This window comes from Melospiza georgiana, chromosome 1 (genome assembly GCF_028018845.1).
Source record: "Melospiza georgiana isolate bMelGeo1 chromosome 1, bMelGeo1.pri, whole genome shotgun sequence".
In the NCBI taxonomy this organism is placed as follows: domain Eukaryota; kingdom Metazoa; phylum Chordata; class Aves; order Passeriformes; family Passerellidae; genus Melospiza; species Melospiza georgiana.
This window is the reverse complement of record NC_080430.1, coordinates 119473293-119496244: the sequence shown is the minus strand read 5'-3', so window position 1 is coordinate 119496244 and position 22952 is coordinate 119473293. Positions and strand designations below refer to the sequence as shown.

At 42.7% G+C, this 22952-nt stretch overlaps 1 protein-coding gene across 2 annotated transcripts in view; it reads left to right on the top strand.

The window, feature by feature from the left end:
* Positions 1 to 13369, top strand: part of LOC131083210 (cytochrome P450 7B1) — a 121303-nt gene extending 107934 nt beyond the window's left edge. For both annotated transcript variants that reach the window (XM_058023650.1, XM_058023641.1), the window contains 4 exons: positions 1101 to 1697; positions 2144 to 2350; positions 8409 to 8587; positions 12625 to 13369. In XM_058023650.1, the coding sequence (XP_057879633.1) occupies positions 1121 to 1697; positions 2144 to 2350; positions 8409 to 8587; positions 12625 to 12912 (1251 nt within the window). In that variant the 5' untranslated portion in view covers positions 1101 to 1120 and the 3' untranslated portion in view covers positions 12913 to 13369. The remainder of the gene's footprint in view (positions 1 to 1100; positions 1698 to 2143; positions 2351 to 8408; positions 8588 to 12624) is intronic.
* The last annotated feature ends 9583 nt before the right edge of the window (positions 13370 to 22952 follow it).

Here is a 22952-nt window from a genome sequence, read left to right as displayed (position 1 = left end):
TTCAAGGTAAGAATCAGGAACTCTAAATTTAGAACCATCTATAAAGATGGTTGTCTAAGATTTAATTGAGCTTTGGGAGTGTTAGCATTTTGATTCATGGTAGTTCCTCCAAATGCTTTTTTGCAGCAGCTGTCTTTAAGTTTGGGGAGAAATTTCAGGACTTCTTTGGCAGGGACAATTTGAAAAAGCATTTAACTTGATGCAATCCTATCCCTCTGTACAAGGAGCTGAAGGTATCACTGTGTCATCTCATTAAGGACCCTGGCAAGGGTAGGAAGTTGGTGGTGCACTCTGACACAATGGATCCTAGCACTGGGACAGTGTGTGTCCCACAGTGGAGCCTGCCCTAAAAATGGTGCCTGCTACCTCACAGGCCGTGACTTCACATTCATAAACTAAGGTAGTCATGTTATGGATACTAAGCACATTCTTAACAAAGAGTTAGAAAAGCTTCAGGGAAAATGAGCCAGATGTGAGGAAAAACTTTAAATGTTGGGGGTTTGCAGCGTGCAGTTAAAGCTGCAGCTGGCAGATTATGAGTTCCTCTGTCATCTGCTTGGAAAAAGCTGCCTAGGTGGCATGTTTTCCACTCCAGCCCCTGTCATTCACTTTCCTCTGTGCAGGTGAAATGTGTGTGTTTTTTGCTTTCTGCTAGTGAAAACCTACAGTTTCCAAATGTTGCTATGACTCCACACTGTATTCTCATGAATTAAACCTGAGTAGAAAATTATTTATTTCAGAGCACCACATTTGAAGAGATCACACACAACTGTTGGCACAAACAGTAGATCTGTCTACATGAAAATGGCTTCACAAGGATTTTTGAAGAGCCTGCAAAGTGTGGATTGCACACTGGTGGAATCTGCATCCTGACAAAGACAATCTAAATAATATTTGTTTCATAATTTCTTTTTCTTTGCAGATTTATTCACATATCTTTGCTTTGGGTTTTTTTGGGGTTTTGTTTGTTTGTTTGTTTGTTTGTTTTTCCTGCATGATTTTTTCACAGGCTTTAGCTTATTTTTAGTTATTGCTTCCGGAAGTGTCACCAGATTATAAAAGTGCACGTGTCTCTAATTATTTTCTGTTCTTCTATTCAGGTAGATATATTACCTTTATCATGGACCCATTTCAATATGTCTATGTCATCCGAAATAGCAAGCAACTTGAATTTCATGAATTTGCAAATAAAATGGCATCCAAAACTTTTGACTACCCAGCCTTGTCAAAAGGAAAATTCCCTGAACTCAAGGAAAACCTGCACAGAATCTACCAGTATCTACAAGGCAAGCCTTTGGATATCATTTCTGACCACATGATGAAAAATCTCCAGGATATATTTGAATGGAAATGCTCACAAGCAACAGATTGGGAAACAGAAAAAATGTACAAATTCTGCTGCTCTGTAATGTTTGAAGCCAGTTTTGTAACACTATATGGAAGAGTTCCTGCTGCAGATGGCCACAAAGTTATTAGTGAAATCAGAGACAAATTTATCAAGTTTGATGCCAGCTTTCCCTATTTAGCTGCAAACATACCAATTGAGTTGCTAGGAGCTACCAAGAAGGTTCGGAAGGAGCTTATACATCATTTTTTACTTCAGAACATGACAAAATGGCTGGGAGGGTCAAAAGTGGTCCAAGCCAGACAAGATATATTTGAGAAATATGAGCTGCTTGGAGATTATGACAAAGCAGGTAGGAAACTTATGAGTGATTGCTTGTCTAAAATAAAATAATTTACTATAGACCTTTGAAATAAAAAGGCAAAATGGCGACCTTGAAATTTTTTTATGTTCTTTCTAATTGGCTAATGATAAAATGTTTTACTCTGAAACAACCCTCTATGATAATTGATTTTTTTTTTTTGTGCTGAGGTGGTAAAACAAGATACTTAATGGTGATAATGAGAAAGATTATAACTGAGCTGCATTTCCTCCCCTTATTCCCCCCACCCCCCCCGACATTACATTTCAAACTATTCTCATTAAGCAGAAAATTAGACTTCAGAAGCCTATTGGTCCTCATTAGCATTCACTGATCCTTGGCTGGGTCTGTGTCCTAACATCTTTTAATTAGCACACTGCAAATCTAATCAGTGTAATAAACGCTATTAATCTTCCTTTTCACTTATTTTCTCCCAGCACATCATTTTGCCTTCCTGTGGGCCTCTGTGGGAAACACGATTCCAGCTACATTCTGGGCCATGTATTATCTTCTGCGGCACCCAGAAGCTCTTGCAGCGGTGCGTGACGAGATTGACCATTTGCTGCAGTCAACAGGTCAAGAGAGAGGGCCCACATATAACATCCACCTCACCAGAGAACAATTGGACAACCTGGTCTACCTAGGTAATTTATTTTTATCTGTTAGGAAGAGGAGAGGGGCTCTCCCGGCAAACTCGGTTTATCACTCATTTCTGTTTACTGAGAAGGTGGAGGACACAGCTGCCTAATTGACATAATAACACCCATTTACATCAATTATAAATTATGTAGTTTATAGCTGTAGATACTCTCATTGCATGTAAACATTAAAGCCTAGGTAATTAACTATGCAAGGTATGCAAAAGGCTAAATCGAAGCTTTGCAATTATTTGAAAAAAAGTTGATGCCTAATAAGTTGTTTGATTCTGAGCATCTGCCGAAGTGTTAATGCATTTCAAATACTTCTGTATGGTCCTGCCAAGAAAGACCCTTTTCTGAAATTAAAGTGGGATTGTATATTTAAACTGCAAATGTATTTTATCTGCGAGCAATTTCTTTCTTTCTCTCTTTAACAAAACAAAAAAGGCTTCTAAAGCAGGCTTCTGTTGGGCAATGACTCCAAATGAAATATAAGAAGATAAAATTTGCAGAGGAGAAACAGTGTTTTTAGTACTTTATTCAAAAGAGGGAGCTTTAAGGGAGCTACACATCTTCTGGTTCTGGATCTAGGGTTCAGAGGGAGACCCTTGCCAGTGGTCATTGGAAGTTGTTTGAATCAGGAGCTGTATAGACCTTCAGAGCATCAGCTCTTGGTTTCCCTTCATTTGGTAGTGCATGGACACTGGCAAGAGAAATGGTGAAAATAGCCCAAGGGATGAAAGATGGCATAGCAGGTAGGTACCTAACTTTTAATCATCTGTGAATCTCCACAAGTAGTGTTACAAGGGCAGACAACAGCTGAACAAAAGATTAAAGGTTCAATAATCCACTGTCTTTAAATATCAAAACCAATCCCATATTCAAAACAAGCTCCTGTCCATAGGTCTTGGTAGCTCATGACCTGAACTGATGCTCTACTCTCAAACAAAGCTGTGTTTGGGATGATGGTGGAGCAGTGCATTCTGTGCTTGGTTTGGATCCTTGTAATAGCTGCTGTTCTCCAAGATCATGCAATGTGGCACATTTCGAGGATCTGTGTGCAACCTTGATTTGATTAGTACAAATATGAGTCCATTTCCTTTGTGTTAGAGCATTAATATTAATCTTACATATCGCGAGTCTACAAAGTTGGTTACATCCAGAGTCATAGCTGTTTTGATGCAGATTTATCTCTAACCAATGGAGAATGTTTTTGAAGTAGAGGAGGTGTTGCATGACAATTCTGGTGAGTAACATGACTTTCTAAGCATTTAATGGACTTCTAAGGAGCACAAGTAAAACTACTTCAGATCAGAGCTAGCATACACCAATAAATAAGTTACCGAGCATCAAGAAGATCAAGAGAACTTAGTTTATATTTATAGACTGAGATGGGAATGGCCAATGGGAAAAAAAAGGGGAAAAATAAGGCTCCCCAAAAGTGTAGCAATAAGGAAAATAAAACCATGTAGTTCACTAAAACCATCTGGTGCAAAACAGTATGAACAGTTTAAAAACATTAACTGTGTCATTCCTCTGCTTCTTGAAATCTTGAAGTACCTTGGTAGCATTTGATTTATGTGTTGAGAGGGAAGTGCCACATCCTACTTTGTAGTATTCTTGTAACACTTTTGTTAAATTTCATAATCATGTTAAACATAATGTGATATGAACAGAAGCTAGACTTCAATTCTTCTGGCACTTAAGTCATAAAGGGCTGGATACTGTCCCATAAAATAATAATATAGAAAAAATCTGTACCATAAGAGAATTAAAGTCATGCTTCAGTGGAAAGGGAAAGGGATGTTTTGTTAATAAATGTGTAGGAGGGACAAAGGTCCCAAATTGCACTTCTTGCACGCCAAGACCTCCCCTCTTGCAGGAAGGCCACTGACCCCAAACCTCCAAGACTGAGCTTTTCCTCTTTCCGTTCCCTCTGTGCCAACCCGGAGCGTAGGAAACTGGGATTGTGTCCCTGCTCTCAGATGAGGCAGACCAGGTGGGATGCTTGCATGTTCATCACCTTGTCATCTCATTCTCCTGTTTTAAGCGCTCTGATTCTCCGTCCTCTTTTTGGTCTACTATAACAAGAGTCTTTTTGAACTGTCATGCTATATGGAGAAGAAGCACAAATTGCTATAAGTCTTTCTCTGGAAGAGCATTGTTATCATGGTCAGATTGTTGGGTCTAGGGAACAACATGGCCTGATTTACTCCTAAATTCTAAGCTCGGGTACGTTATTATTTTATTAAAAAAAAAAAAAAACAAAAAAAAAACCAAACAACCCAAAAAACAGCCAAACAAACTAAACCAAAATGCAGAACACACTCAACCCAAAATCAAACTAGCAAATTTTGGCCGTGATAGGATCATCTTCTTCTAATGGCATTTCTGGGGCAGCACCCTTTGTATTGTCTGCATAACACAATACAATCCCAAAATCCAAATGTATTCGTGTGCACAGAGTAACATACATTATTAGATATTATGGCTCACAACAGAGCTCTAATATGGTAAAGGACACATGAAAATGGTCTGTCAGTTAAACTGGTTATAATGGAAATGCCAAGGATAAAGCAGAGATGTACTTAGTGCATGTTTAATGCTAGGCATGTTTAGTCAGTTCGTTTGTTTAATATTAGTCCATTCATTTATATGGTGAAGTATTCTTGCCCCAGGTCATTGCTGAATCCCAGATATTCCTGCAAAAAGAGCACAGCTTGAAAAATTGTTTTGTACACAAGAAAGGGTAGGGACCCAAAAGGAGCTAATACAGAATGTGTAGTCGTAACACAAATGCTAAGCATTAAAATCAGTGGTTGAATTAAAAGGAATAAATATATTTTTCTGGAATGGGCTGGGCAGTACATTTAGTTCTGGGTAAGATGCAAATGTACTTGTTTCAGATTATCGTTTGTGTTGGCACACCGTGATGCCCGTGGGTAAATGACCCCCCCAAATATTTGCATACTCAATAGCTATTTTCCTACAATACACTCTAATAATTATTGCACCCTATTACCTGCTCTGTGTTAGTGTAAAATTAACAATCCATTACTGCACAATAAGTTTTATAAAACATTTACAGATAGAGATCATGTTTAATTAAAATTAACTTGCCTACGAAAGCCAAATGCACTTATGATTCTCAATGACCTTTTATTACCTGCAGTCCCTTGTTTTGGCTGGATGATTGACAGCTTGCTGTTTGGCTACCATGTTGTATTTCAGCTGACAAGACTTTTCATTTTAACTCAATTTGCCTGCCTATCACAAGCTGGTGGCAGGCCAGGCTCAAGTCACCCAGCTTTGCCTCAGCAGCTTGCTCTATTTCTCATTAGTACGCATTTATTCAGTGGAAATTGGAAGACAAATGCTTGAAGGCATGTGAACTAAGTATAGCAAATTAGGGTTTAAAGACTGAATATTTATAAGTATATTGAAACAGTTTTTAAAAAAAAAAAGTCTAGAATGAATTGGAAGCTGAGTGCTAGCTTTAGTATAAGAGAAATGAAGAGAGAAGTGGGAGGATTCTAAGAATAACAATACTATGAGATATATCTCTGTCTTCCCCCCTCCTTCTCTCTCTAGAAAAGATGTAAAATCTCTCTGACAACACCTTATCAAACAACAGCCTGGCTTCTTTATGTAGCACTTGCACAGTGAAGTTTAGCATCTCATGTGTGTAAGAAGGGGGGAAAAAAATGAGGGTCATGTTCATTTGCTGCTTGGTTATCCCTTGGTATGCTTTAAATTGCCTTGTTTGTTCGGCACAAGCACAGAAACAGATGTTGCTCTACCGTGCTGGATAATTTACTGTACCTCACGGTGCAGAATGGAAGGCCTCCCAAGCTACCCAGCTGGTCTGTCAGCGGCGATGGCTGGTGTCTGCTGAACTATGACAACTGCAAGTAAAGGCTGCAGTTTTATTGTGCAGTTGTCATTCCTCTCAATGTATAGCTCTGGCATTTGTGGAAAGCTGACTGTCTATTTTTTTAATGTGAGCCTGCAAAGCCATATAAGCTCCATTCTCCTTTGTTGATCATAATGTGACTCATTACTTTTGTCATCTAATGATTATCGGCATGATCGCTCAGAGCGAGCGCCAAGCTCGCCTTCCACACATAACTGGTACTGGAAGGTAAAACAGATTTGTCATTTACGATCTGACCGCTAAGCCACACTTTGTGCTCCATTATTGTGATTAACTTCTGCATAAGATATGCTGCCCAATTGTCATTTGAGATCCGGCAGCAGGCAGGGACTGCCGCGCTTTCTGGGAGGATGTCCGCCGATAGGATGTGACCGCATTGCTTGGGTGGTTAAACGTGCTGCTATTTTGCCGTGACACTTTATAATTATTTCTCTTCTTTTTTTTTTTCCCCTCCTTTTCTCTTCCTCGTTTGATTTCTGCTGTCTCCACGTATGTCACCACCATTTCCAAATGGTGGACTGGTACAAAGCTACCAGTTTCATTTTCTGCAGGTTGAAGGCCGTCTGGAGCCGAGGCTGGGCCCTTCCTTTGTACCGCGTAAAGTTTTGTTGCCAGAGCGCTGCCAGTTGAAATCTATCGTGTCAGGTGCCTTGTGGCTATCCGCAGTAGAGGCCATCTTCTGGAACCAGGGTTCTTTTCTGGCTTCGTCACCAACAAGCCGATTTGACTCTGCCTGATTATAGTAACGAAGGCAGTCCAAAAGAATATGCACAGACTCACTGTACGTCACATTGAATCACGGCACTGGCCACACAAAGCTGACCGCAGCCTCATTTCTTTAGACAAATGCATGCTTAAGGAAAAACCTCCTGCAAGAAAGCATCCAGGGCCACTTTATTTGCTATGCATGCTGCACCAGATTTAATTTTTAGTGAAAGAACGTTTGTTATTATTTTTTTCAGAAACATCTACACTGGGTAGCTACTGTCTCTAATAAACTAACCTTTTGGGTGTAGCAATTGCAGTGCCTTGGTGAACACTAAGAGAAGGCTTATTTGATATCACAAAACATAAAGGCAGACACAAATGGATTATTACATGCAAATGAAACCCTATTTTAGGCTATTTTTCACACTAATGATTAGAAGGAATCAAGTCACATATAACAGTGCCCATACACACTGGTGGAAAAATAGTCAGTTTTGATTACAAAGTGAGAGATGCAGCCCTAGACAGGAGCTACATGCTGATGTACATGCTATCAGAATGATTTATGCAAATTATGCATATTATTCCCAAAGGAATTCCTCCTCAAACTGCCAGGATAAATTGCCGGAAATTAGCCATAAAATCTGTCGTGCTAGGAGCAAAAGGTGAAGGCCACTGGGAAAGCAAGGACATTCAGCTTCTGGAGCCTTCCAGGATGTGATGCTGGAGACAGAAATCTTGCTTTCCCCAAACCTGAAAGGACTATGTTTTGTTTCCTCTAGGCCAATTAGAAGTGTCTTTCTCTCTTAAAATTACTAGGCAAATAATGAATTGCTTTCATTCACTCTGACCACAACAGACACTATAATTTGGCAGCATAGTGCATTGAAAAGAAAATGCATTTAAAAATTCTCAGAATGACTACAGAATTAACAAGCAGAATGATTTCTAATGTATAGTCCTATCATTAAATCCAACAACTTTCAAAAAGCAAGCTAAACAGCTCCATGGATATTTTCACTGGTACTTGTTTGCAACCATCAAAATATATGTAAATGCATAAAGCGTTCATGTCTTTTGATTGCGTTGTTTTCAACACGATGCCTGAATAATGACTTTCCACCCAAAACCTAGTGCTTCTTACAACCATCAGGATTTCTCATCACCATCAGGGAGAATCACTTCGGGAGGTTCAGCATCCCTGACTGCCCCAGCCCAACCCCACGGGCTTGTGCATTGCCTCCTCCTGGTCTCTTCTTTATGTTTTGTTTTGCTTGTGTGGTTTTTTCCCTTTTTTTTTTTTTTTCCCTTTAGCCTGCCCTACTAAACTCCTGGAGAATCAGCAGCCGTAGCCATGTATAACTTCCAGTCATCTCCCATATTTCTGATGCTTCCCCCCTCCCCCCTTTTGTTTAATCGCAGAGAGTGCCTTAAACGAGAGTTTAAGAATGTGCTCGTCCTCTATGAACATCCGCATCAGCCAAGAGGATTTTGTTCTCAAGCTTGAAGGGAATCAAGAAGTCGTTTTGAGGAAAGGAGACTGGATAGCCCTTTACCCGCAGATTTTGCACATGGACCCTGAGGTCTATGAAGATCCTAAGGTAAACATTCAGCTGGTGCTACTCTTCCTACTCCAGGCACATCGAAGCAGCCAAGCCTTTTGTGATCTGCGGTTGTTTTGGGGTTTTTTTTTTGTTTTGTTTTGTTTTTTTTTTTTTACTGCTGTTCCTTCTTGTGGAACAAATCTTCCTAGTTTCAGATGTATTTTCTAGGGCCCTGCAGGTCAAAGGATTCATGGCCTGAAGAGAGAAATATGGTGATGAGACTGACTGCGACTGCTTTCAAAGGAATTGACAATTGCACATTGACTACCATAAACTTTAGGCTAAATGTGGGCTTTGTTTGGCAGTGGATCATTTGATACCCAAGGAGGGCTGAATAATAGAAGGTGGTTTAAATAGCAAATAATGTGGGCCATTTAGCTAAGTGCCCGCAAAGCATCATTGACTCTCTGAAGCCCTATAATAGCAGTGTCTTGCTTGAGCCTTATGCTTTTTCACCTCCCTTCATAGGGATTCACCCCTTCTTGATCAATTAGAGTGTTGTGAACTTGAGACTGTAAAGCTGCTGCTCTGCAGCGAAGCTCGGAGGGTAATTGTGTCATCTCCTTGTATTTTTCTCTGACGCTCAAGTTAATGAATATCAAAGACTCAAAATTAATCCACCCTGCCTCAGCTGTAATACAGCTTCAGAAGTTCAACCACCTGCATGCAAATTGACTAGTCCTCCTCTGGGCTAGGTTGCTCCCCAGATTGCTGTCCCCAGCCCAGGGTGCCACAGAGGAAGAGCAAGAAAGAGCAAGGGTGCACCCTGATGCTGTTAAATGGCTCGTCTGCCTGAGAGGCAAGAGCTTGTACCTCATCCATTCCTCACCCCTGTTTTCCTAAGCAAATGGCTGTCTCCCAGCCATGCTGATTTCCATCTTTGGCATTTGAGCCAAAGAAGAAAGGAACTGGATTTTTTACATGTTTATAGAAAGCCCGTGTTAGAGACGTTGCTCCACGAAGCTCTCCCTTTCAGGAATTTAAAGATGAGAGCTTGCAAAGAAAAGATGAGATTCAAGTGCCTCGTTGGTGCAGGACAGCTTTTCGTTGTGTAGGAGCTCTGCCAGCCTCAGTGAGAGGAGGTGTGGAGCATGTTGGAGTCAGCAGGAGTAAGGTATAGTCACTGGGATGAACACTGGAGCCACGAGAATGAAAATTACATTCCGGGGAGCTCTGCTGGCTGTCCCCACCCAAAAATGAAGATAAAGCCTGCAGAGAAAATCAGGGTTTTAAAAATAATTCATCTATTGGCAAATAGTTGATTAATATTTTTATCCTTAAAAAGGATAGATAACAGCTAACAAATAAGCTGCTTTTTTTTTTATTTTATCCTTAACACTTTATTTTGGAGAACGTTATTGATTTGTCAAAAGTCCATCTGTTTGTTTAGGTCCTAGACCAAAAGCATCAGTGTGGAAACTGATCTCCTCCCTTATCCAATAATTGCCAGAATATATTACCATATTTCCATTGCTTGAATATATCTGCTTAGTATCAGCTCTGCTCAGCTTTCACAGTACAGCTTTAGTTCATATATTTTATCTTTTTGATAGTGAATGAGCAATCCACACATTGCAGTACATTGATTTCAGCACATGGGCCCCTCTCGAAAAGTGGGGAAATCACTGTTCTGTTTGGTTCTTAAAATATGCAGTGTGCTTTCAACAATAACTACTGAGGATCAGATAGAGATGGAGAATGAATTTTTTGAAAGGTGCAGTCTTGAGCTTGTCATGTATTTAGGGAAAACTTTTCCTGGGAAAACAGGCAGCTTGATGAGATAATTTTGTAGCAATGCTTTTTCTCCTGGATACATAAATTTAAGTTCAAGCTATCTTGTGCTTGGGCACCATATTGTGTAAGTGTGTAAGCATATATTTCTGACCTCTTTCTCCACCCATTAAGGCCTAAATAAATTAGTCAGTTTTCTATAAAGTGTACAAGTGAAACCCTAAATTCTATCTCAGCTAGTTATAGAGCTCAGTAAATGAACTCTGCAAAACCCATAGAGTAAGAATCAGGAAACCCTGCAGGAAACCCTCTATGGTGACTTCCCAAACAAAGCTAAATACAGTATGTGACAGAAGGAGACTTAGATCAATCGCAGGAGATTGCTCAGTTTTCATAATATTTGTAGCAGCTCATCCACACAGAACTTCATTGCCTGCTTTTGCTCAGTGTCCTCACCTTTTCCTTGCTGTCAGCCACCATGTCTCTTTCAGGAGACCTTGTGCATGGCTGAAAATTCCTTCATTTATAAAAATTGGTCTTTATTAGTCAGTGAACCAGTTTTTAAGGAAACACTACTCAACCCAAGGGACTTCAGCAGCACTGAGTTTGATGTCACTGTCATTGGCTGCATTCCTGTCTCACACTTGTTTTCTGTTTCCCCTCTTACTTAGACAGCAATTTATTTTTGTTAAAAGCAATTGCAAGTCTCAGAAAGATCTTAATATGACAAAGAAAGCATAAGGTTTGACCCAGTGTGTCTGTGCATTCAATCACACAGTGCTTAATTCCTCCAGATACCAGAAGTGCACCTTGTAAAAACATTTGAGAAGAGCTCTGGGTTGGGTTTTTAAGCTATTGCAGTTCATATTTAGCAGTGCTTTTTTAGACCAGCAGGATTTAGAATTCAGGAAGTAAATCTTATGATATGCTGGGCTTTCATTTTTGTTACTGTGCTGCTCCAAATGAAGCAATAACTTCCTGGCAGAAAAAAAAAAAAAAAAAAAAAAAAAAAGGCTTGCTTCCTTTTGGCTGGGATGTTCAAAGAGACTGAAAAGAATTACCTGTCAGTGGAAGCAGACATAGAATCACCTTTATATTTGTGGAAAATCCAGGCCTCTGTCATTTAGTGAAATAAGCTCTTGCTCTTCAGCACCCAAAGGTACATCCCCTCCAGTGCACCTAGTATTCGTTCCCTTTCTCACTCACCACCTCCCCTGACATTTGTTTCTCAACAGCAAGACCTGGAGTGCATGATTTTCAGAGCCTTTAATCTAATGGGTAGATCAGTATCAGTGTATTTTTAATGGTGGTGTGGGTTTTTTTAATCAGTTGAGGTCGGTTTCTGTCTGACTGACTTGTTCCCAGCCAGCTCCAAATGGCTGCTGCTATAGCAGATGTATGCAAAGCAGGACAAATGCTAATGAGTGACCATAAGCAAGAAGTGCCTGTCATTTTTATTCAAAGCATGCAGGAGGGTTTTGTAAGTGGTTAATTTGCCATTGACTGAGTGAGGATGCCAGATCTCCTTCATTCAAAAACACAAATTATCTCTAAACAGGGATCCTGCTACTCAAAAATAGTCAGAAATATGTTCAATTTATGGAATGTAGGTTACAAGTGTGACCTCAAGCCTTACTTGAAAACACCCTCTTTGTAATGGTCAGTCACTGGCATTGTCCTGCCTTGCTCACAGCTTCTGCAGCAAAATATTTGAAGGTAAAATGTGAAAAATTAAGCAGCAACCATCTCCAACTGAAAGGAAAACTGACTGCAAAGTGCTGGAGTTTTCGAATAATCTGCACCATTCGGTGCAAAAGAAGGATGGATTTTGCTCTGGCTTGCAAGAGCAAAATTGGTGCAATGCACTAATTTATTCATAGGCATTTTCAGAATTTTGCAGATTATCCTTATTCATGATGTATGTACCACACTGAGTGTGTATGATGCTTTACAAGAAAATTGTCCTTCCACTAAGGTTCATTGTCCCTGCTACAAAGCGGTCAAAATCTAATTACAATCAATATAGGCCAGACACTCAGTGGATGAGATGAGGAAGTTGAAGGAGCTTGATGTAAAAAGACTAAGCTAAATAAGTGGATTTAAAGAGTGCTCTTTGCAGGGAAGGTAATGTGAGTTAATGAAACTTGAGGGAACCAACTAAAAAGAAGAAGCTGTCAGCTCCTTGTCTTCCTCTTTATCTTATTTTCTGGGTTTCAGACGCGTTACCATTGTGCAAAGAAAGCAGCTCATGTAACTGCCTTGTTAGATATCACGCTGTCTCTCTCTTTCTCTTTCATTTTCAGGAGTATAAGTTCGATCGATACATAGAGAATGGCAAGAAGAAAACCACATTCTACAAGGCAGGAAGAAAACTGAAGTATTTCCTAATGCCCTTTGGCTCTGGGATCAGCATGTGTCCAGGGAGGTTCCTCGCGATGAATGAGATGAAGATGTTTCTTTTCATACTATTGTCTCATTTTGATGTAGAACTAGCAGAAAACAAAGCTGTCAGACTTGATAACAGTCGCATGGGCCTTGGTATCCTCCTGCCAGACGTTGATATTGCCTTTCGTTACAAACTAAGGTCCTAAAGAAATTGAGCAGCTGCCTATATGCCTTCCACTAATCTCCATGTTTGCTCTGTTTCATCACTCAGCTTTATATTTTTGGACACGTTTGCTTTTCCCTCTTTGCTTTTACCTCCTTCCTCTTTGTTTCTAAGGAGAAAAGCTGTTGGGCTGGAGGTAAAGACCAGATGCAGGGACGTGCAGCCTCAATTTGTCCTGCTTGAGTTGTGAGAAGTGAGATGATGTGACCAGAGTCTGGCCAAGTAAAGAGCCCAGCATCGCTACAAGGTGCATCCCCATACTCTTGGTTGTGAGATGAGCAGGATTTACAGGGAGCATGAATCCAGGCCACTTACATGAATATCAGCATCTGCTCATAGAAGCATAACAACAAGAAAGGGGGAGCTTCTTGTGATTATTATCCTAACTTTATAGTTACTTTATTTCTTTCATGGCCTTGAGCCCTTTATTTGGGAGATGTGATGGAAGTGTGGGGTGGTGGAGGATGATTTGCAAGAATGTCTTACTGAAAACACTTTTCTAACTTCAGGTTTATGTACTGATGGTGAATGCTTTGCTTTCTTGCTCCTTTTCCCTTTTTTTTTTGGTGCAGTTTAAAAATTTAAAACATGTGATTTCTTTCCTGCAATCATTTTAACATCAGAAGAGAAGTTCTGTTGATTTTAATAGGCTCTCGATCAAGCCTAAATTATCTATTTTGGCTCTTGAGCCCCCCCAAAAAAGCATGTTCTTCAGGGGGAAAATATAGAAGCCCATTTGAAATTTTCACTTCGAAAATTAGCTTCTCTTTCTCTCACTGTTTCTTAGTAACATGTTCATGCATTTGTTTTGACCGTTTCTTATGTTTGTTCATTTCTCCAAAAAGGCAAAAGAGGGAGACGGTTTCAAGGGCAAGTCTGGTATCTAAAAATGCTTTTTAACATTGTTTTACCTTGCCTAAGTTGTTAGGCAGAGTAGTGTGACCTGTGTTTGGAAACAGACCTGTCCATCTGCAAATTGGAAAACAGGCTCTTCCCTGGGGCCAAAATTTGAGCAAGTGAAAACCCTGGGCAGCCACAGAAGTTTATACTGGCTGCCCAACCTGCTTCACTGGGTGCCCAGCTCTTGTTTGGAAAATTAATTTCCTAGTGCACAAAATCTGAGAGTTTAGACTCTGTCTCTCTTCCCAGCCATCACTTCAGAGATTGATGAGGATTCCCGTGGCTGTCCAGTCTCAGTTTGCCAAGATGATAATTGTAATGGGAGAATAGCCACATCTGTGGGCCTTGCCTTGTCTTCCTAAAAAAACAACTCTCTTTGGGATGTGGCAGAGTACGTCTTTCAAAATCAGAAATTCTACTAATCTCTGTGGCACTTGATGGCCTATGGATGAAAACTACTACCTACATACTAAGAATTACTTATTGTTATTTTTGTAGAAGCCTGTTCAGTTATTTGTGTAAAGCACATACCCTAAATAAGTGTCATCATCAGTAGAAAGACTTTCAGAGGTTGGTATAGCCACATTCCAAGTCCTCCATGAATGAAATAGTGGTTTTTTGAGATATATCATATAAACATTTTCTCTTCATATATAGTATCAATAATGTCTACAAATTAGGAGTACACTTACATTAAATGGACTTTGCAGTTGATTAAATGCTTTAACTTTACTTCCACATTTAATCAACAGCAAAAGCTGATTATTGTTTTGTGCCACAAAGTAAAATTGGTTTTTATGGAGACATTCTTGTACTCAGGTTACTTACTCCTGTGGTTACTCTGTAGAAGCTATTCTGTACTCAGCTGTAGCTCACAATCCACTTTGGACATTAGAGCCTGGTTTATTGAGAGAGGGAATGTTGATATCATTACACTGTTGATTGTATTCCATTATTGCTTATATGTAAGCTGTAAAATGTCTCATGCTGCAATTATGATGAATCCTTTTTGGCATCCAACTTTAAAACAAACCTGAAGCAACTGCAAAAAAACCAGTGGGTATTTGTTTTAAACAGAAGCCTCTTTTTTATAATTGTATTCTATTTTTAGGATTTTGAGTTAGAGTATCACTGGCTGCTGCATAATTTGATAGGGTATAATAGGACTGTGCCAAAAGTACATGCAAATAATTAGTAGTTTCAGATTAATTGCTGATCAATTTGTATGGTATCTATTCTGAAATTAAAAGAAGAACTAGATTGTCTCCAAAGTAGCAAATTAAATCTGTATGGTATGCTCCATTTAAAAAAAATAAAAAGAGAGAAAAGGGTCAGAGTCTTTTCTAGGAGTTGGATGAAACCTTTATGAAGCTGCTTGGAGACCTTACATCAGAGTTAGAGAGCACCACACAAGAGACCAGCATTCTGCTGGGTTAAAAATGCTTGCTCTTTTTGCTCAAGAACCAAAATAATCAAATGCAAGGCAGGGTCTGCCCAGCCTGGCCTGGAATTGTGTCCCTGGTAACCCAGGCTCCTGGCCGATTGGTTTGGCTGGTAAGCAATGCATCACTACCTTGGCACACCTCAGCTGCTGAGGAAGAAATCCTCATCCCATGTAAGGCCGTGAGAGCTGGAGCTGGACAGGGAGGTTAAGCCCTTCTGGTCCATGTATTCAGCCACTGAGGAGGGGACATACTGAGGGGCAGCAGCTGGTCTGACCAGAGTGACTCAGTCTCCATGGAGCAGGACTGAAAGGCCCATGGTGTTGGTATTCCTGGTCAATAAGCTGAGACAGCACAACAGGGAGTAGCATCCCCAAAAGTCCCAGCTGGAGCCAAGCCAGCTGCAGGGTGCTGTGCCAAGAAGAGCATGTTTCATTGCATAGGGTACAAGACCCTTTTTGGTGACCTCCTTGGCTGCAGGACCCAGGACTGTGCAGCTCTGAGTGTCTGTCACTGGGGCACGAAGAGGCAAAGCCATCTAGGCAGGAAGAGCAGCGCCCTTTGCCAGCGTTCAGTGGGGCTGCGGGGCAGGGTGGGAGGAGGCAGACCTGCGCTTCCCTCTCCCACCTCTCCACTTCGGCAGGGGGCTCTGCCCTGCCAGCCCAGCCGTGCCTTCTGGGGGCACCCACAGACCTGGCAGTGCAGGATCAGGCAGGAGGAGCACATGGGTACCCCTGAATTCCTCTACTGTTCCCTGAGGAATTGGTGCACTCACCCATCAGTCTGACATGTGGCTCGGCTGGTCACTACCAGCCTCTGACTGTGAGTTGTTGGTGTCTATGACTGTATCAATACTATCTTCTGCTATTAAAAAATATATAAGCACCTTTTTTCTCATTTAAAAAAATAGTTTTATTAAGTCACTCTGGCCCTTTATAGCACCCAAGAAGAAAGGTAATTTATCATGAACTAATGTGAATGCTAAAACATAGTTTTTTTAATTATTCTTCTTATTTTAATTTACAGATTGAATGTTCTCCATTTTCATGCTGGCACTTAGTACTGCTAGATGCTATTGTAAACTTTTTAAAATGTTCCATTATTTAGGAAACCATCTAGTATATCTGTACCTGTTTGCAAATTAGATTTTCATATCTGTCAATATGTCCTAATTAATAATATAAAACCATGTAAGAGTTGTTCTTTATGCTTTTAAGCCAGCTGCATGTGACTATTTTTGGCATTACTATTTTTATGAATAATTACTGGTCTGTGAATTTTTCTTGTAGAATTTTACATGATCTTTTATTTTGTCATTATTGAATGGTCATTCAAGAGATTGTGAAGTGCTCTTAATTTTGCAAACTCACAACTTGTATATAGATGAACAATGGCTAGGTTCTACTTTAACAGTTAATATCCATTCTTCAAGCTCCTAGATCAACTAAGATACTCCTGAGCAAGAAAATAGAAAATTCATTATTTTAGTAATCTAACATCTTAAAGGAATTTTGTATTTCAAGGGCACAATAAAAAGGAATATATCTATTTTAATATTGAATGATTGTCTGTGTTATTTTTTCCAGCTTATGCTTATACTTTTCTCACAGATTCACAACTATTGCTTTAATTTTTTAATTATTATTTTAACATACTACATTTTTCTGTTATTTGATCTTGACAGGTATTTCGGTAATTAAAAAAAAAAAGCATTTAATTCAGCAGTGAAATACAGAAACTCCTCTGAATATTGGAAAGTAGTGAGTCTTTTTAATCACACCCCCCCCACCACGAGGAAACATAAGCCAGTTCTCATCAGGTGAGATAAAAAAAGTGGTACTTCTGACATTCTTAGGACATTATTCAAAATTAATATAAAGATCTGCAGTTCACTAGTGATTCCTAAGTACAACTCCTAGGCTTTTACTTTTGCAAACCTCCATGTAGTACAAGATGTACTACCTAAAGTAAAATATTCTGTCTTCACAGATCGTTCATTTTAAAAGGGGATATGAATGAAATTGTTACGATGCACAGCACTGCACCAGCAAAGCACAACTTGGCTTTTCTAGGTATCACTGTAGCTGCTGAGTTCTCCAGGTATTTAATAGGAAGGGTGTACCCTAAAGACATCGGTGTTTCTCCATTCCTTCATGCAGAAATGCTTGTCAGGTATGTCTGCAAGGGTTACTGAAGATGCTTCCTAGAGAAGACAGACCTGCAGCATTTTCTGGGTTTGGTAAATGTGTGTGTAGCTGTGCAATTGTTCTAACTCCAGGCTACATTAGCAGTTATTGAAATTTATACATTAAAAAGTGGCATTGTTTGAGATTTCTTAAAGGGCACATTTCTGAGTGAGCTTTCCATAATGGTCTGAAAGATAGCTCGAAAGGAAGGAGTTAGTGAGATCCCCTAGCACTGTATTTTATCTAGTATTTGATTTGATACTAGGTACTGTCTGGATTTTACTTGTATAGCACTGTATTTTAAAACTGTTCAAGGTATCAAATTATGCATATGCTTAACTCATATGAATAGAACTATTCTAGCTGCCAGACCATAGAAAGTGAAGTATTTTTCTGTCTACTACCTAAACCAGCCTATGTACCCTGGCTAGTCACGTCTCCATACCTACTACATAACAGAAAAATTATCTCATTACAAAAACACCCCTCAAAGGTATGTTTATGAAAGTATCATGATCCTTAAGTTATTGTCTATGTTTATAATTAGCAATAAATAAATAAATAAATATAATAGCATATTAAAAAAGTAGACAATGTTTCATTTTAAAGTGAAAGCAAAGAAGCTGTGGTGGGGTGTTGATCCTCATATAAACCAGTTCTGTGTTTATTCTATGCATCAGGCTTTCCTGGGATCTCATTTACTGACGTTGTATGAGTACATCATTCAGAATAGTAGAAATGTGCTCGTCTTCAAAACTATTCACACCAAAATAAATAATCAAAAGTAGTCTAAGCTTCAGCTGTTCTGGCTAGAACCCTTGCAGGATTCTTTCTATCTTCAAAGATTTGTTAAACCCATTTTGACACTAATGCGTCAGTTTATTTTTCTTTTCCCCAAAACCAGCAGCTATGAGTACAGAAAAGTTGAATAAAAGTCTAAGTTCTGGCTACAGGGAGAGTAAAAGTCAGTAGGCAAACACCCTGTGATGACTTTTGACAGCGACTTCTTCCCCATCAGCTCATCTTTCCAACTACCTCTTTCTTCCAAACAGTTTAGTCGCTCGCTAATCTCCTACAGGCAGCAAGTCTCTCCCTGTCTAATTTCCATCTTGCGAGCCAGTGAATCGCCTCTCTTCACAACGTATCTTTCAGTTGCCTTTAAAAAATGAATTCTTTACAGCAGCCTCTTGCAAAACCGGCTTCGCAGGTGGCTGCAGCTGCGAGAAGTGCCGCCTCGCTAAAGCTTTGAACCTGGAAAGCGGATGGGCATTAGTTGAGCTGCTGTTGGAAGCACCGGGGGATGCTGCCGCTCCGGGATGCCCCCGGCCCGCGGCGGCGGCGGGACCCGCATCCCCTCATCCCCTCATCCCCGCATCCCCGCATCCCCTCATCCCCGCATCCTCGCCCTCCTGCATCCCCGCATCCCCGCCCGCTGCCCGCCGGGCTCCCGCCGCCGGCTTGTGCTCCCTGCGCTCCCACCTCCCCCGGCCCGCGACAAAAATCAGGGGAGAGGGGGGTGAGGAAAGACTCCTGCATGCCCTTTCCTAAAAGCATCACGAGCTCCCAGGGATGCTGCAGTGGGACAAGGGGCCCCCGAGGAGGTTCCTAGGGAAGCGGTCTGGGTGTTCGGTGAGTTTGGATGGCTTCGGCTGGTGGAGAGGAGGTTTACTCTGGAAAGGCGATTGTTTTTCCCTAATCCTCAGTTATGAAGATTTAAAAATAGTATTAAAGGGGCAATCTGTTCTGCAACTTCTCGGAAGAAATAATTGTTGATTTAGATAAGCACTGATCCCTTCAGTGTTTGATGAAGACGTTAATTTATGGCTGTCTAGCAGTTTATGGCTGTCATTAGATTTTCAGCTTTGTCTCTCTTCGAAATGTTTCTTTATTTTTTTATTTTAATCCGAGACAATTACGTAAGAAAACGGTTATGTTTGATCTAAAATACATCATTTTCCTATAGCATTTCAAATTATTCACAGATCATAGTTCTTATATGTGCATATATGAATTTAAAAATACAGCAGTAAAGTGCTTGAAACAGACCATAAATTTGCTTCCTATTTTATTACACGTCTCTGAATCAGGTTGAGAGGACAAGGGCAACTAGGGGCTTGGGGAAGGATTTAACCCTTCCCGAGGCTGGAGAACGAGCCGAACCAGACCTGATTCCCCTCCGGAGCGCTTCGGGGGCGGGTGTGGGCGGGCTGGGTGACACCGAGCTGATGAGTGACCGGGGGTAGATGGGGCTGGCTGCAGCCCTGTGCTCATTGAGCACATGTCCTCTCTGCGGCGTGGAGGGCTGCGAGGAGCCCCCGCGTGGGGCTGGGGGCCGGGGCAGCCGTGCCCGCTCCGGCTCCGGCTCCGGCTCCGGCGGGATGGCAGCGCGGAGCGGGCACAATCGGCTTAACCCCTGCGGCGCCGGCCTGAGCCGCGCACAGCGCTGCAGAGAGAGCCTGCCCTGTGCCCTCCGTGGGCTCCGCCGGTGCCGGAGCTCTCCCAGGCGGGGCCGGGCCCACGGGCAGCAGCGAACCCGCGGAGGGGCCCAGAGCGACTTGCCCAAACTTTTGTCCCGCTCCGACAAGGAGCTTCGCCCACTGCTTAGAGCCCCAGGATCAGTCCGGCCTGTGGGCAGGGACGGTGCGATCACAGCTACAAATGATCCTGGAGAGAGTCGGGAGTCCCGGCTCGTTTGTTTTACCCCCCAACAGCCTCCCTCCGCCACCAGCACCACCAAAAAAAAAAAAAAAAAAAAAAAAAAAAAGTGTTAATTGCTTTAAAGAAGTTTCCGAGCACGTGGATAATTTACTCTGACTCCTGAGTTTTAATTAAAAGCAAACTTATTTATGTTTCTGATGTTTATATTACGCGATTTAATTACGTTTAGAGGCAGCGTCGCACTTTTTTCCCCCTTCCACCCTAAATCACATTTTCATTAAAGGTTTTAATAAGAAAACTCACTTGACCACTATTCATTATCTAGTCCCCTCCATGCACACAAGTTCACTTACCCATTCATTTATTCACTTACTCATTCCAGCAGATCCGCTGCAACTGCTGCTAGCAGGGATGTGAACACTCATAATTATTTGTCAAAGTCTGGAAAGTGTATTATCCCTTCTTCTAGTGGTAATTAGTTACCATAGCATCTAATACGTAAATGTGCCCAGAGCACACCATTAACAGTTAAGCGGAGGATTCAATTTAACACATGATTATATCTTTCATAAGTCATTACATTAGGAAAGCCAATGTCACTCATGCTGGGACAATCTAGGCTCCGAGCCGGGGTAAGGGGCCGGGGAAGGGAGCCAGGCTGGGCGGCGGGGGCAGAGGGAGCTCCGGATGAGGCCGAGGGAGATCCCGGTTCCGTGGGGCGATTGGGAACGGGGAAGAAGCTCTTTTGAAAGGGTACATGTTCATTTCTGGCTAAGTGAAGCTTTACGGCGGGCGGGGGAGCCTCTCTCCTCCCCCCAGCCCGGCACACCTCACGCTTGCATTGGCAGGACCCGCTCAGGCACTGGCCCAGTGGCTTCGCGCCGCTTCCCAGGGAGGATGCCCGGCGCAGCGCGACCGGAGAGCGGGGCCGGCAGTGGCAGCACCCCTGCCTGGCACGGACCCCTGGCCCCCTCCGAAGCAGTCGAAGAGGGAGCAAGAGAGCCCAAAGTCGGGCGGCAGCGGTAGCCAGCAATGACAAAGATTTTCATTCCGCTGTCCCGTCGCTCGAGGCAGAGGCAGGCGGGGAGCGGGGAGCGGACAGCCCTGTCCATGTGCCCCAGACATCGCTCCCCAGAGCCCCGGGGAGCGCTCCAGGCCCGGCCCGCGCACTTCGGACCCTGTCCCGGCCACGGGAGCCGGGAGGCAGGGCTGGGCCTCCCCCAGCCCCTCGCCTCCTCCCCACCTTGGGTCCCGGCCTCTCCAGGAGTTTGCTGGGACCCGGCCTGTTGTCCCCCACCCCACGGCCGGGCCGGGCAAAGCCGAGCAGCGCCCGCGCCTTCCAAGGGAACCTCTCCGGGAAGGAAGCCCGCTCGGTAGCCAGAGACATTAGGCGGTAAATATTGCAGCAAATGTGTCCTGCGATGTCATATGCACGAACACACACTCACACAGACACACACACAGGCACGCACCACGCCAAGCTGGTGGCGGTGGTTAATTCCTAATCAGAATGATGGACAGCAGAGACAGAACAATACAAACTAATGGCTGTGTTGCTGATCACTTTACCCCTTGATTAAAGACACCCAATTATGGCGCAGAACAGTGTCGTAATTATGTTCCTTAATCACATCCAGGAGGTTTAATTGCCTTAACGATGTGTTTCATTAAATGAATTTAGGTATTATAGTCGACAGTTTTCATACACAGTTGTTTTCAAATTAACATAATATTAGACATCGTCATGGAAATTGTTTTAATAATCATAATTAGACGCACCCAGCCTTTGTCTAGTAAATGCTGAGAGACGCTTCTCCTTGCGCCTGGGGGCTGATCTGCCCACCCTCTCTGGGCTGCCTTCCCACAGCTCCGTGGCACTTTACAGTTATGTTTCCTGAAAAGTTACAGGTTCTGATTAATCTTTTTTGATGGGAAGTGGAGCAGAAAATATTTATACCCTTCCCCCGCCTGCGGTGCTGCCGTTGGGAGAGGCGGCTCCGCGGACACCCGGCGCCGGCCCGTGGGAGGGGGAGCCGCAGCGCCGGGACCCCGGCCCGGGCTCAGCGCCGAGCAGGCGGCCCGGGGGGCTCCCAGCCCGCTCCCGCTGCCCTCGGCCCTGGGGCAGGGCGGAGGGGCCGCCAGGGGAGGGGCGGCTCCAAAACTCACGGGTCGGGAGGAGATGGGGGGGCGGTGCTGCAGCGCATCCACCCCGCGGAGCATCCACCCCGCGGCTCGGGGCGGGCGTGGGGCCGCGGGCCGGGCAGGGCCGGGCAGGGCCGGGCAGGGCAGGGCCAAGCGCTCCCCACGGCCGCTGCGCAGCGCCGGGGGCCGCCTGCCTCGGGAGCGGGAGGAACGCAGCCAAGGAGGAAAAACTTCTCCCATCCCTGCCTGGGACACCCGGAGCCGGGAGTGGGGTGATGGGGAGGGTTCTGGGGCGCGCTCAGAGCAAGGCAAAGGAAAGAAAACGACCCACCCCCACCATCCAGCTTCTTTAATCTGGATGGATATGCTTAAAAAAGCACAGCGTAATACAAGCGTTTGTTCAAAATATTTTAATAAAGATTCTTTCCGACATAGATACACATACAAACGATCGTACATTGCTGTCATAATCTGATTGACCTATTTAATATATATCACTCTTTACACATCCGTGACCTGCCAAGAGATCCATCATGGCTCCTATTTTGCCATCCAACCTGACAGTCCGAATTTGTATTATCTGCAAGTAGTGGAAAAAAGCAGGACTCGTTTTTGAAAAGAAAAATAAAAAAAAGAAAATGAAAAAAAAAAATCTTGATTTACAAATGGCAGAGAGACAGCCACCCAGCCATGCA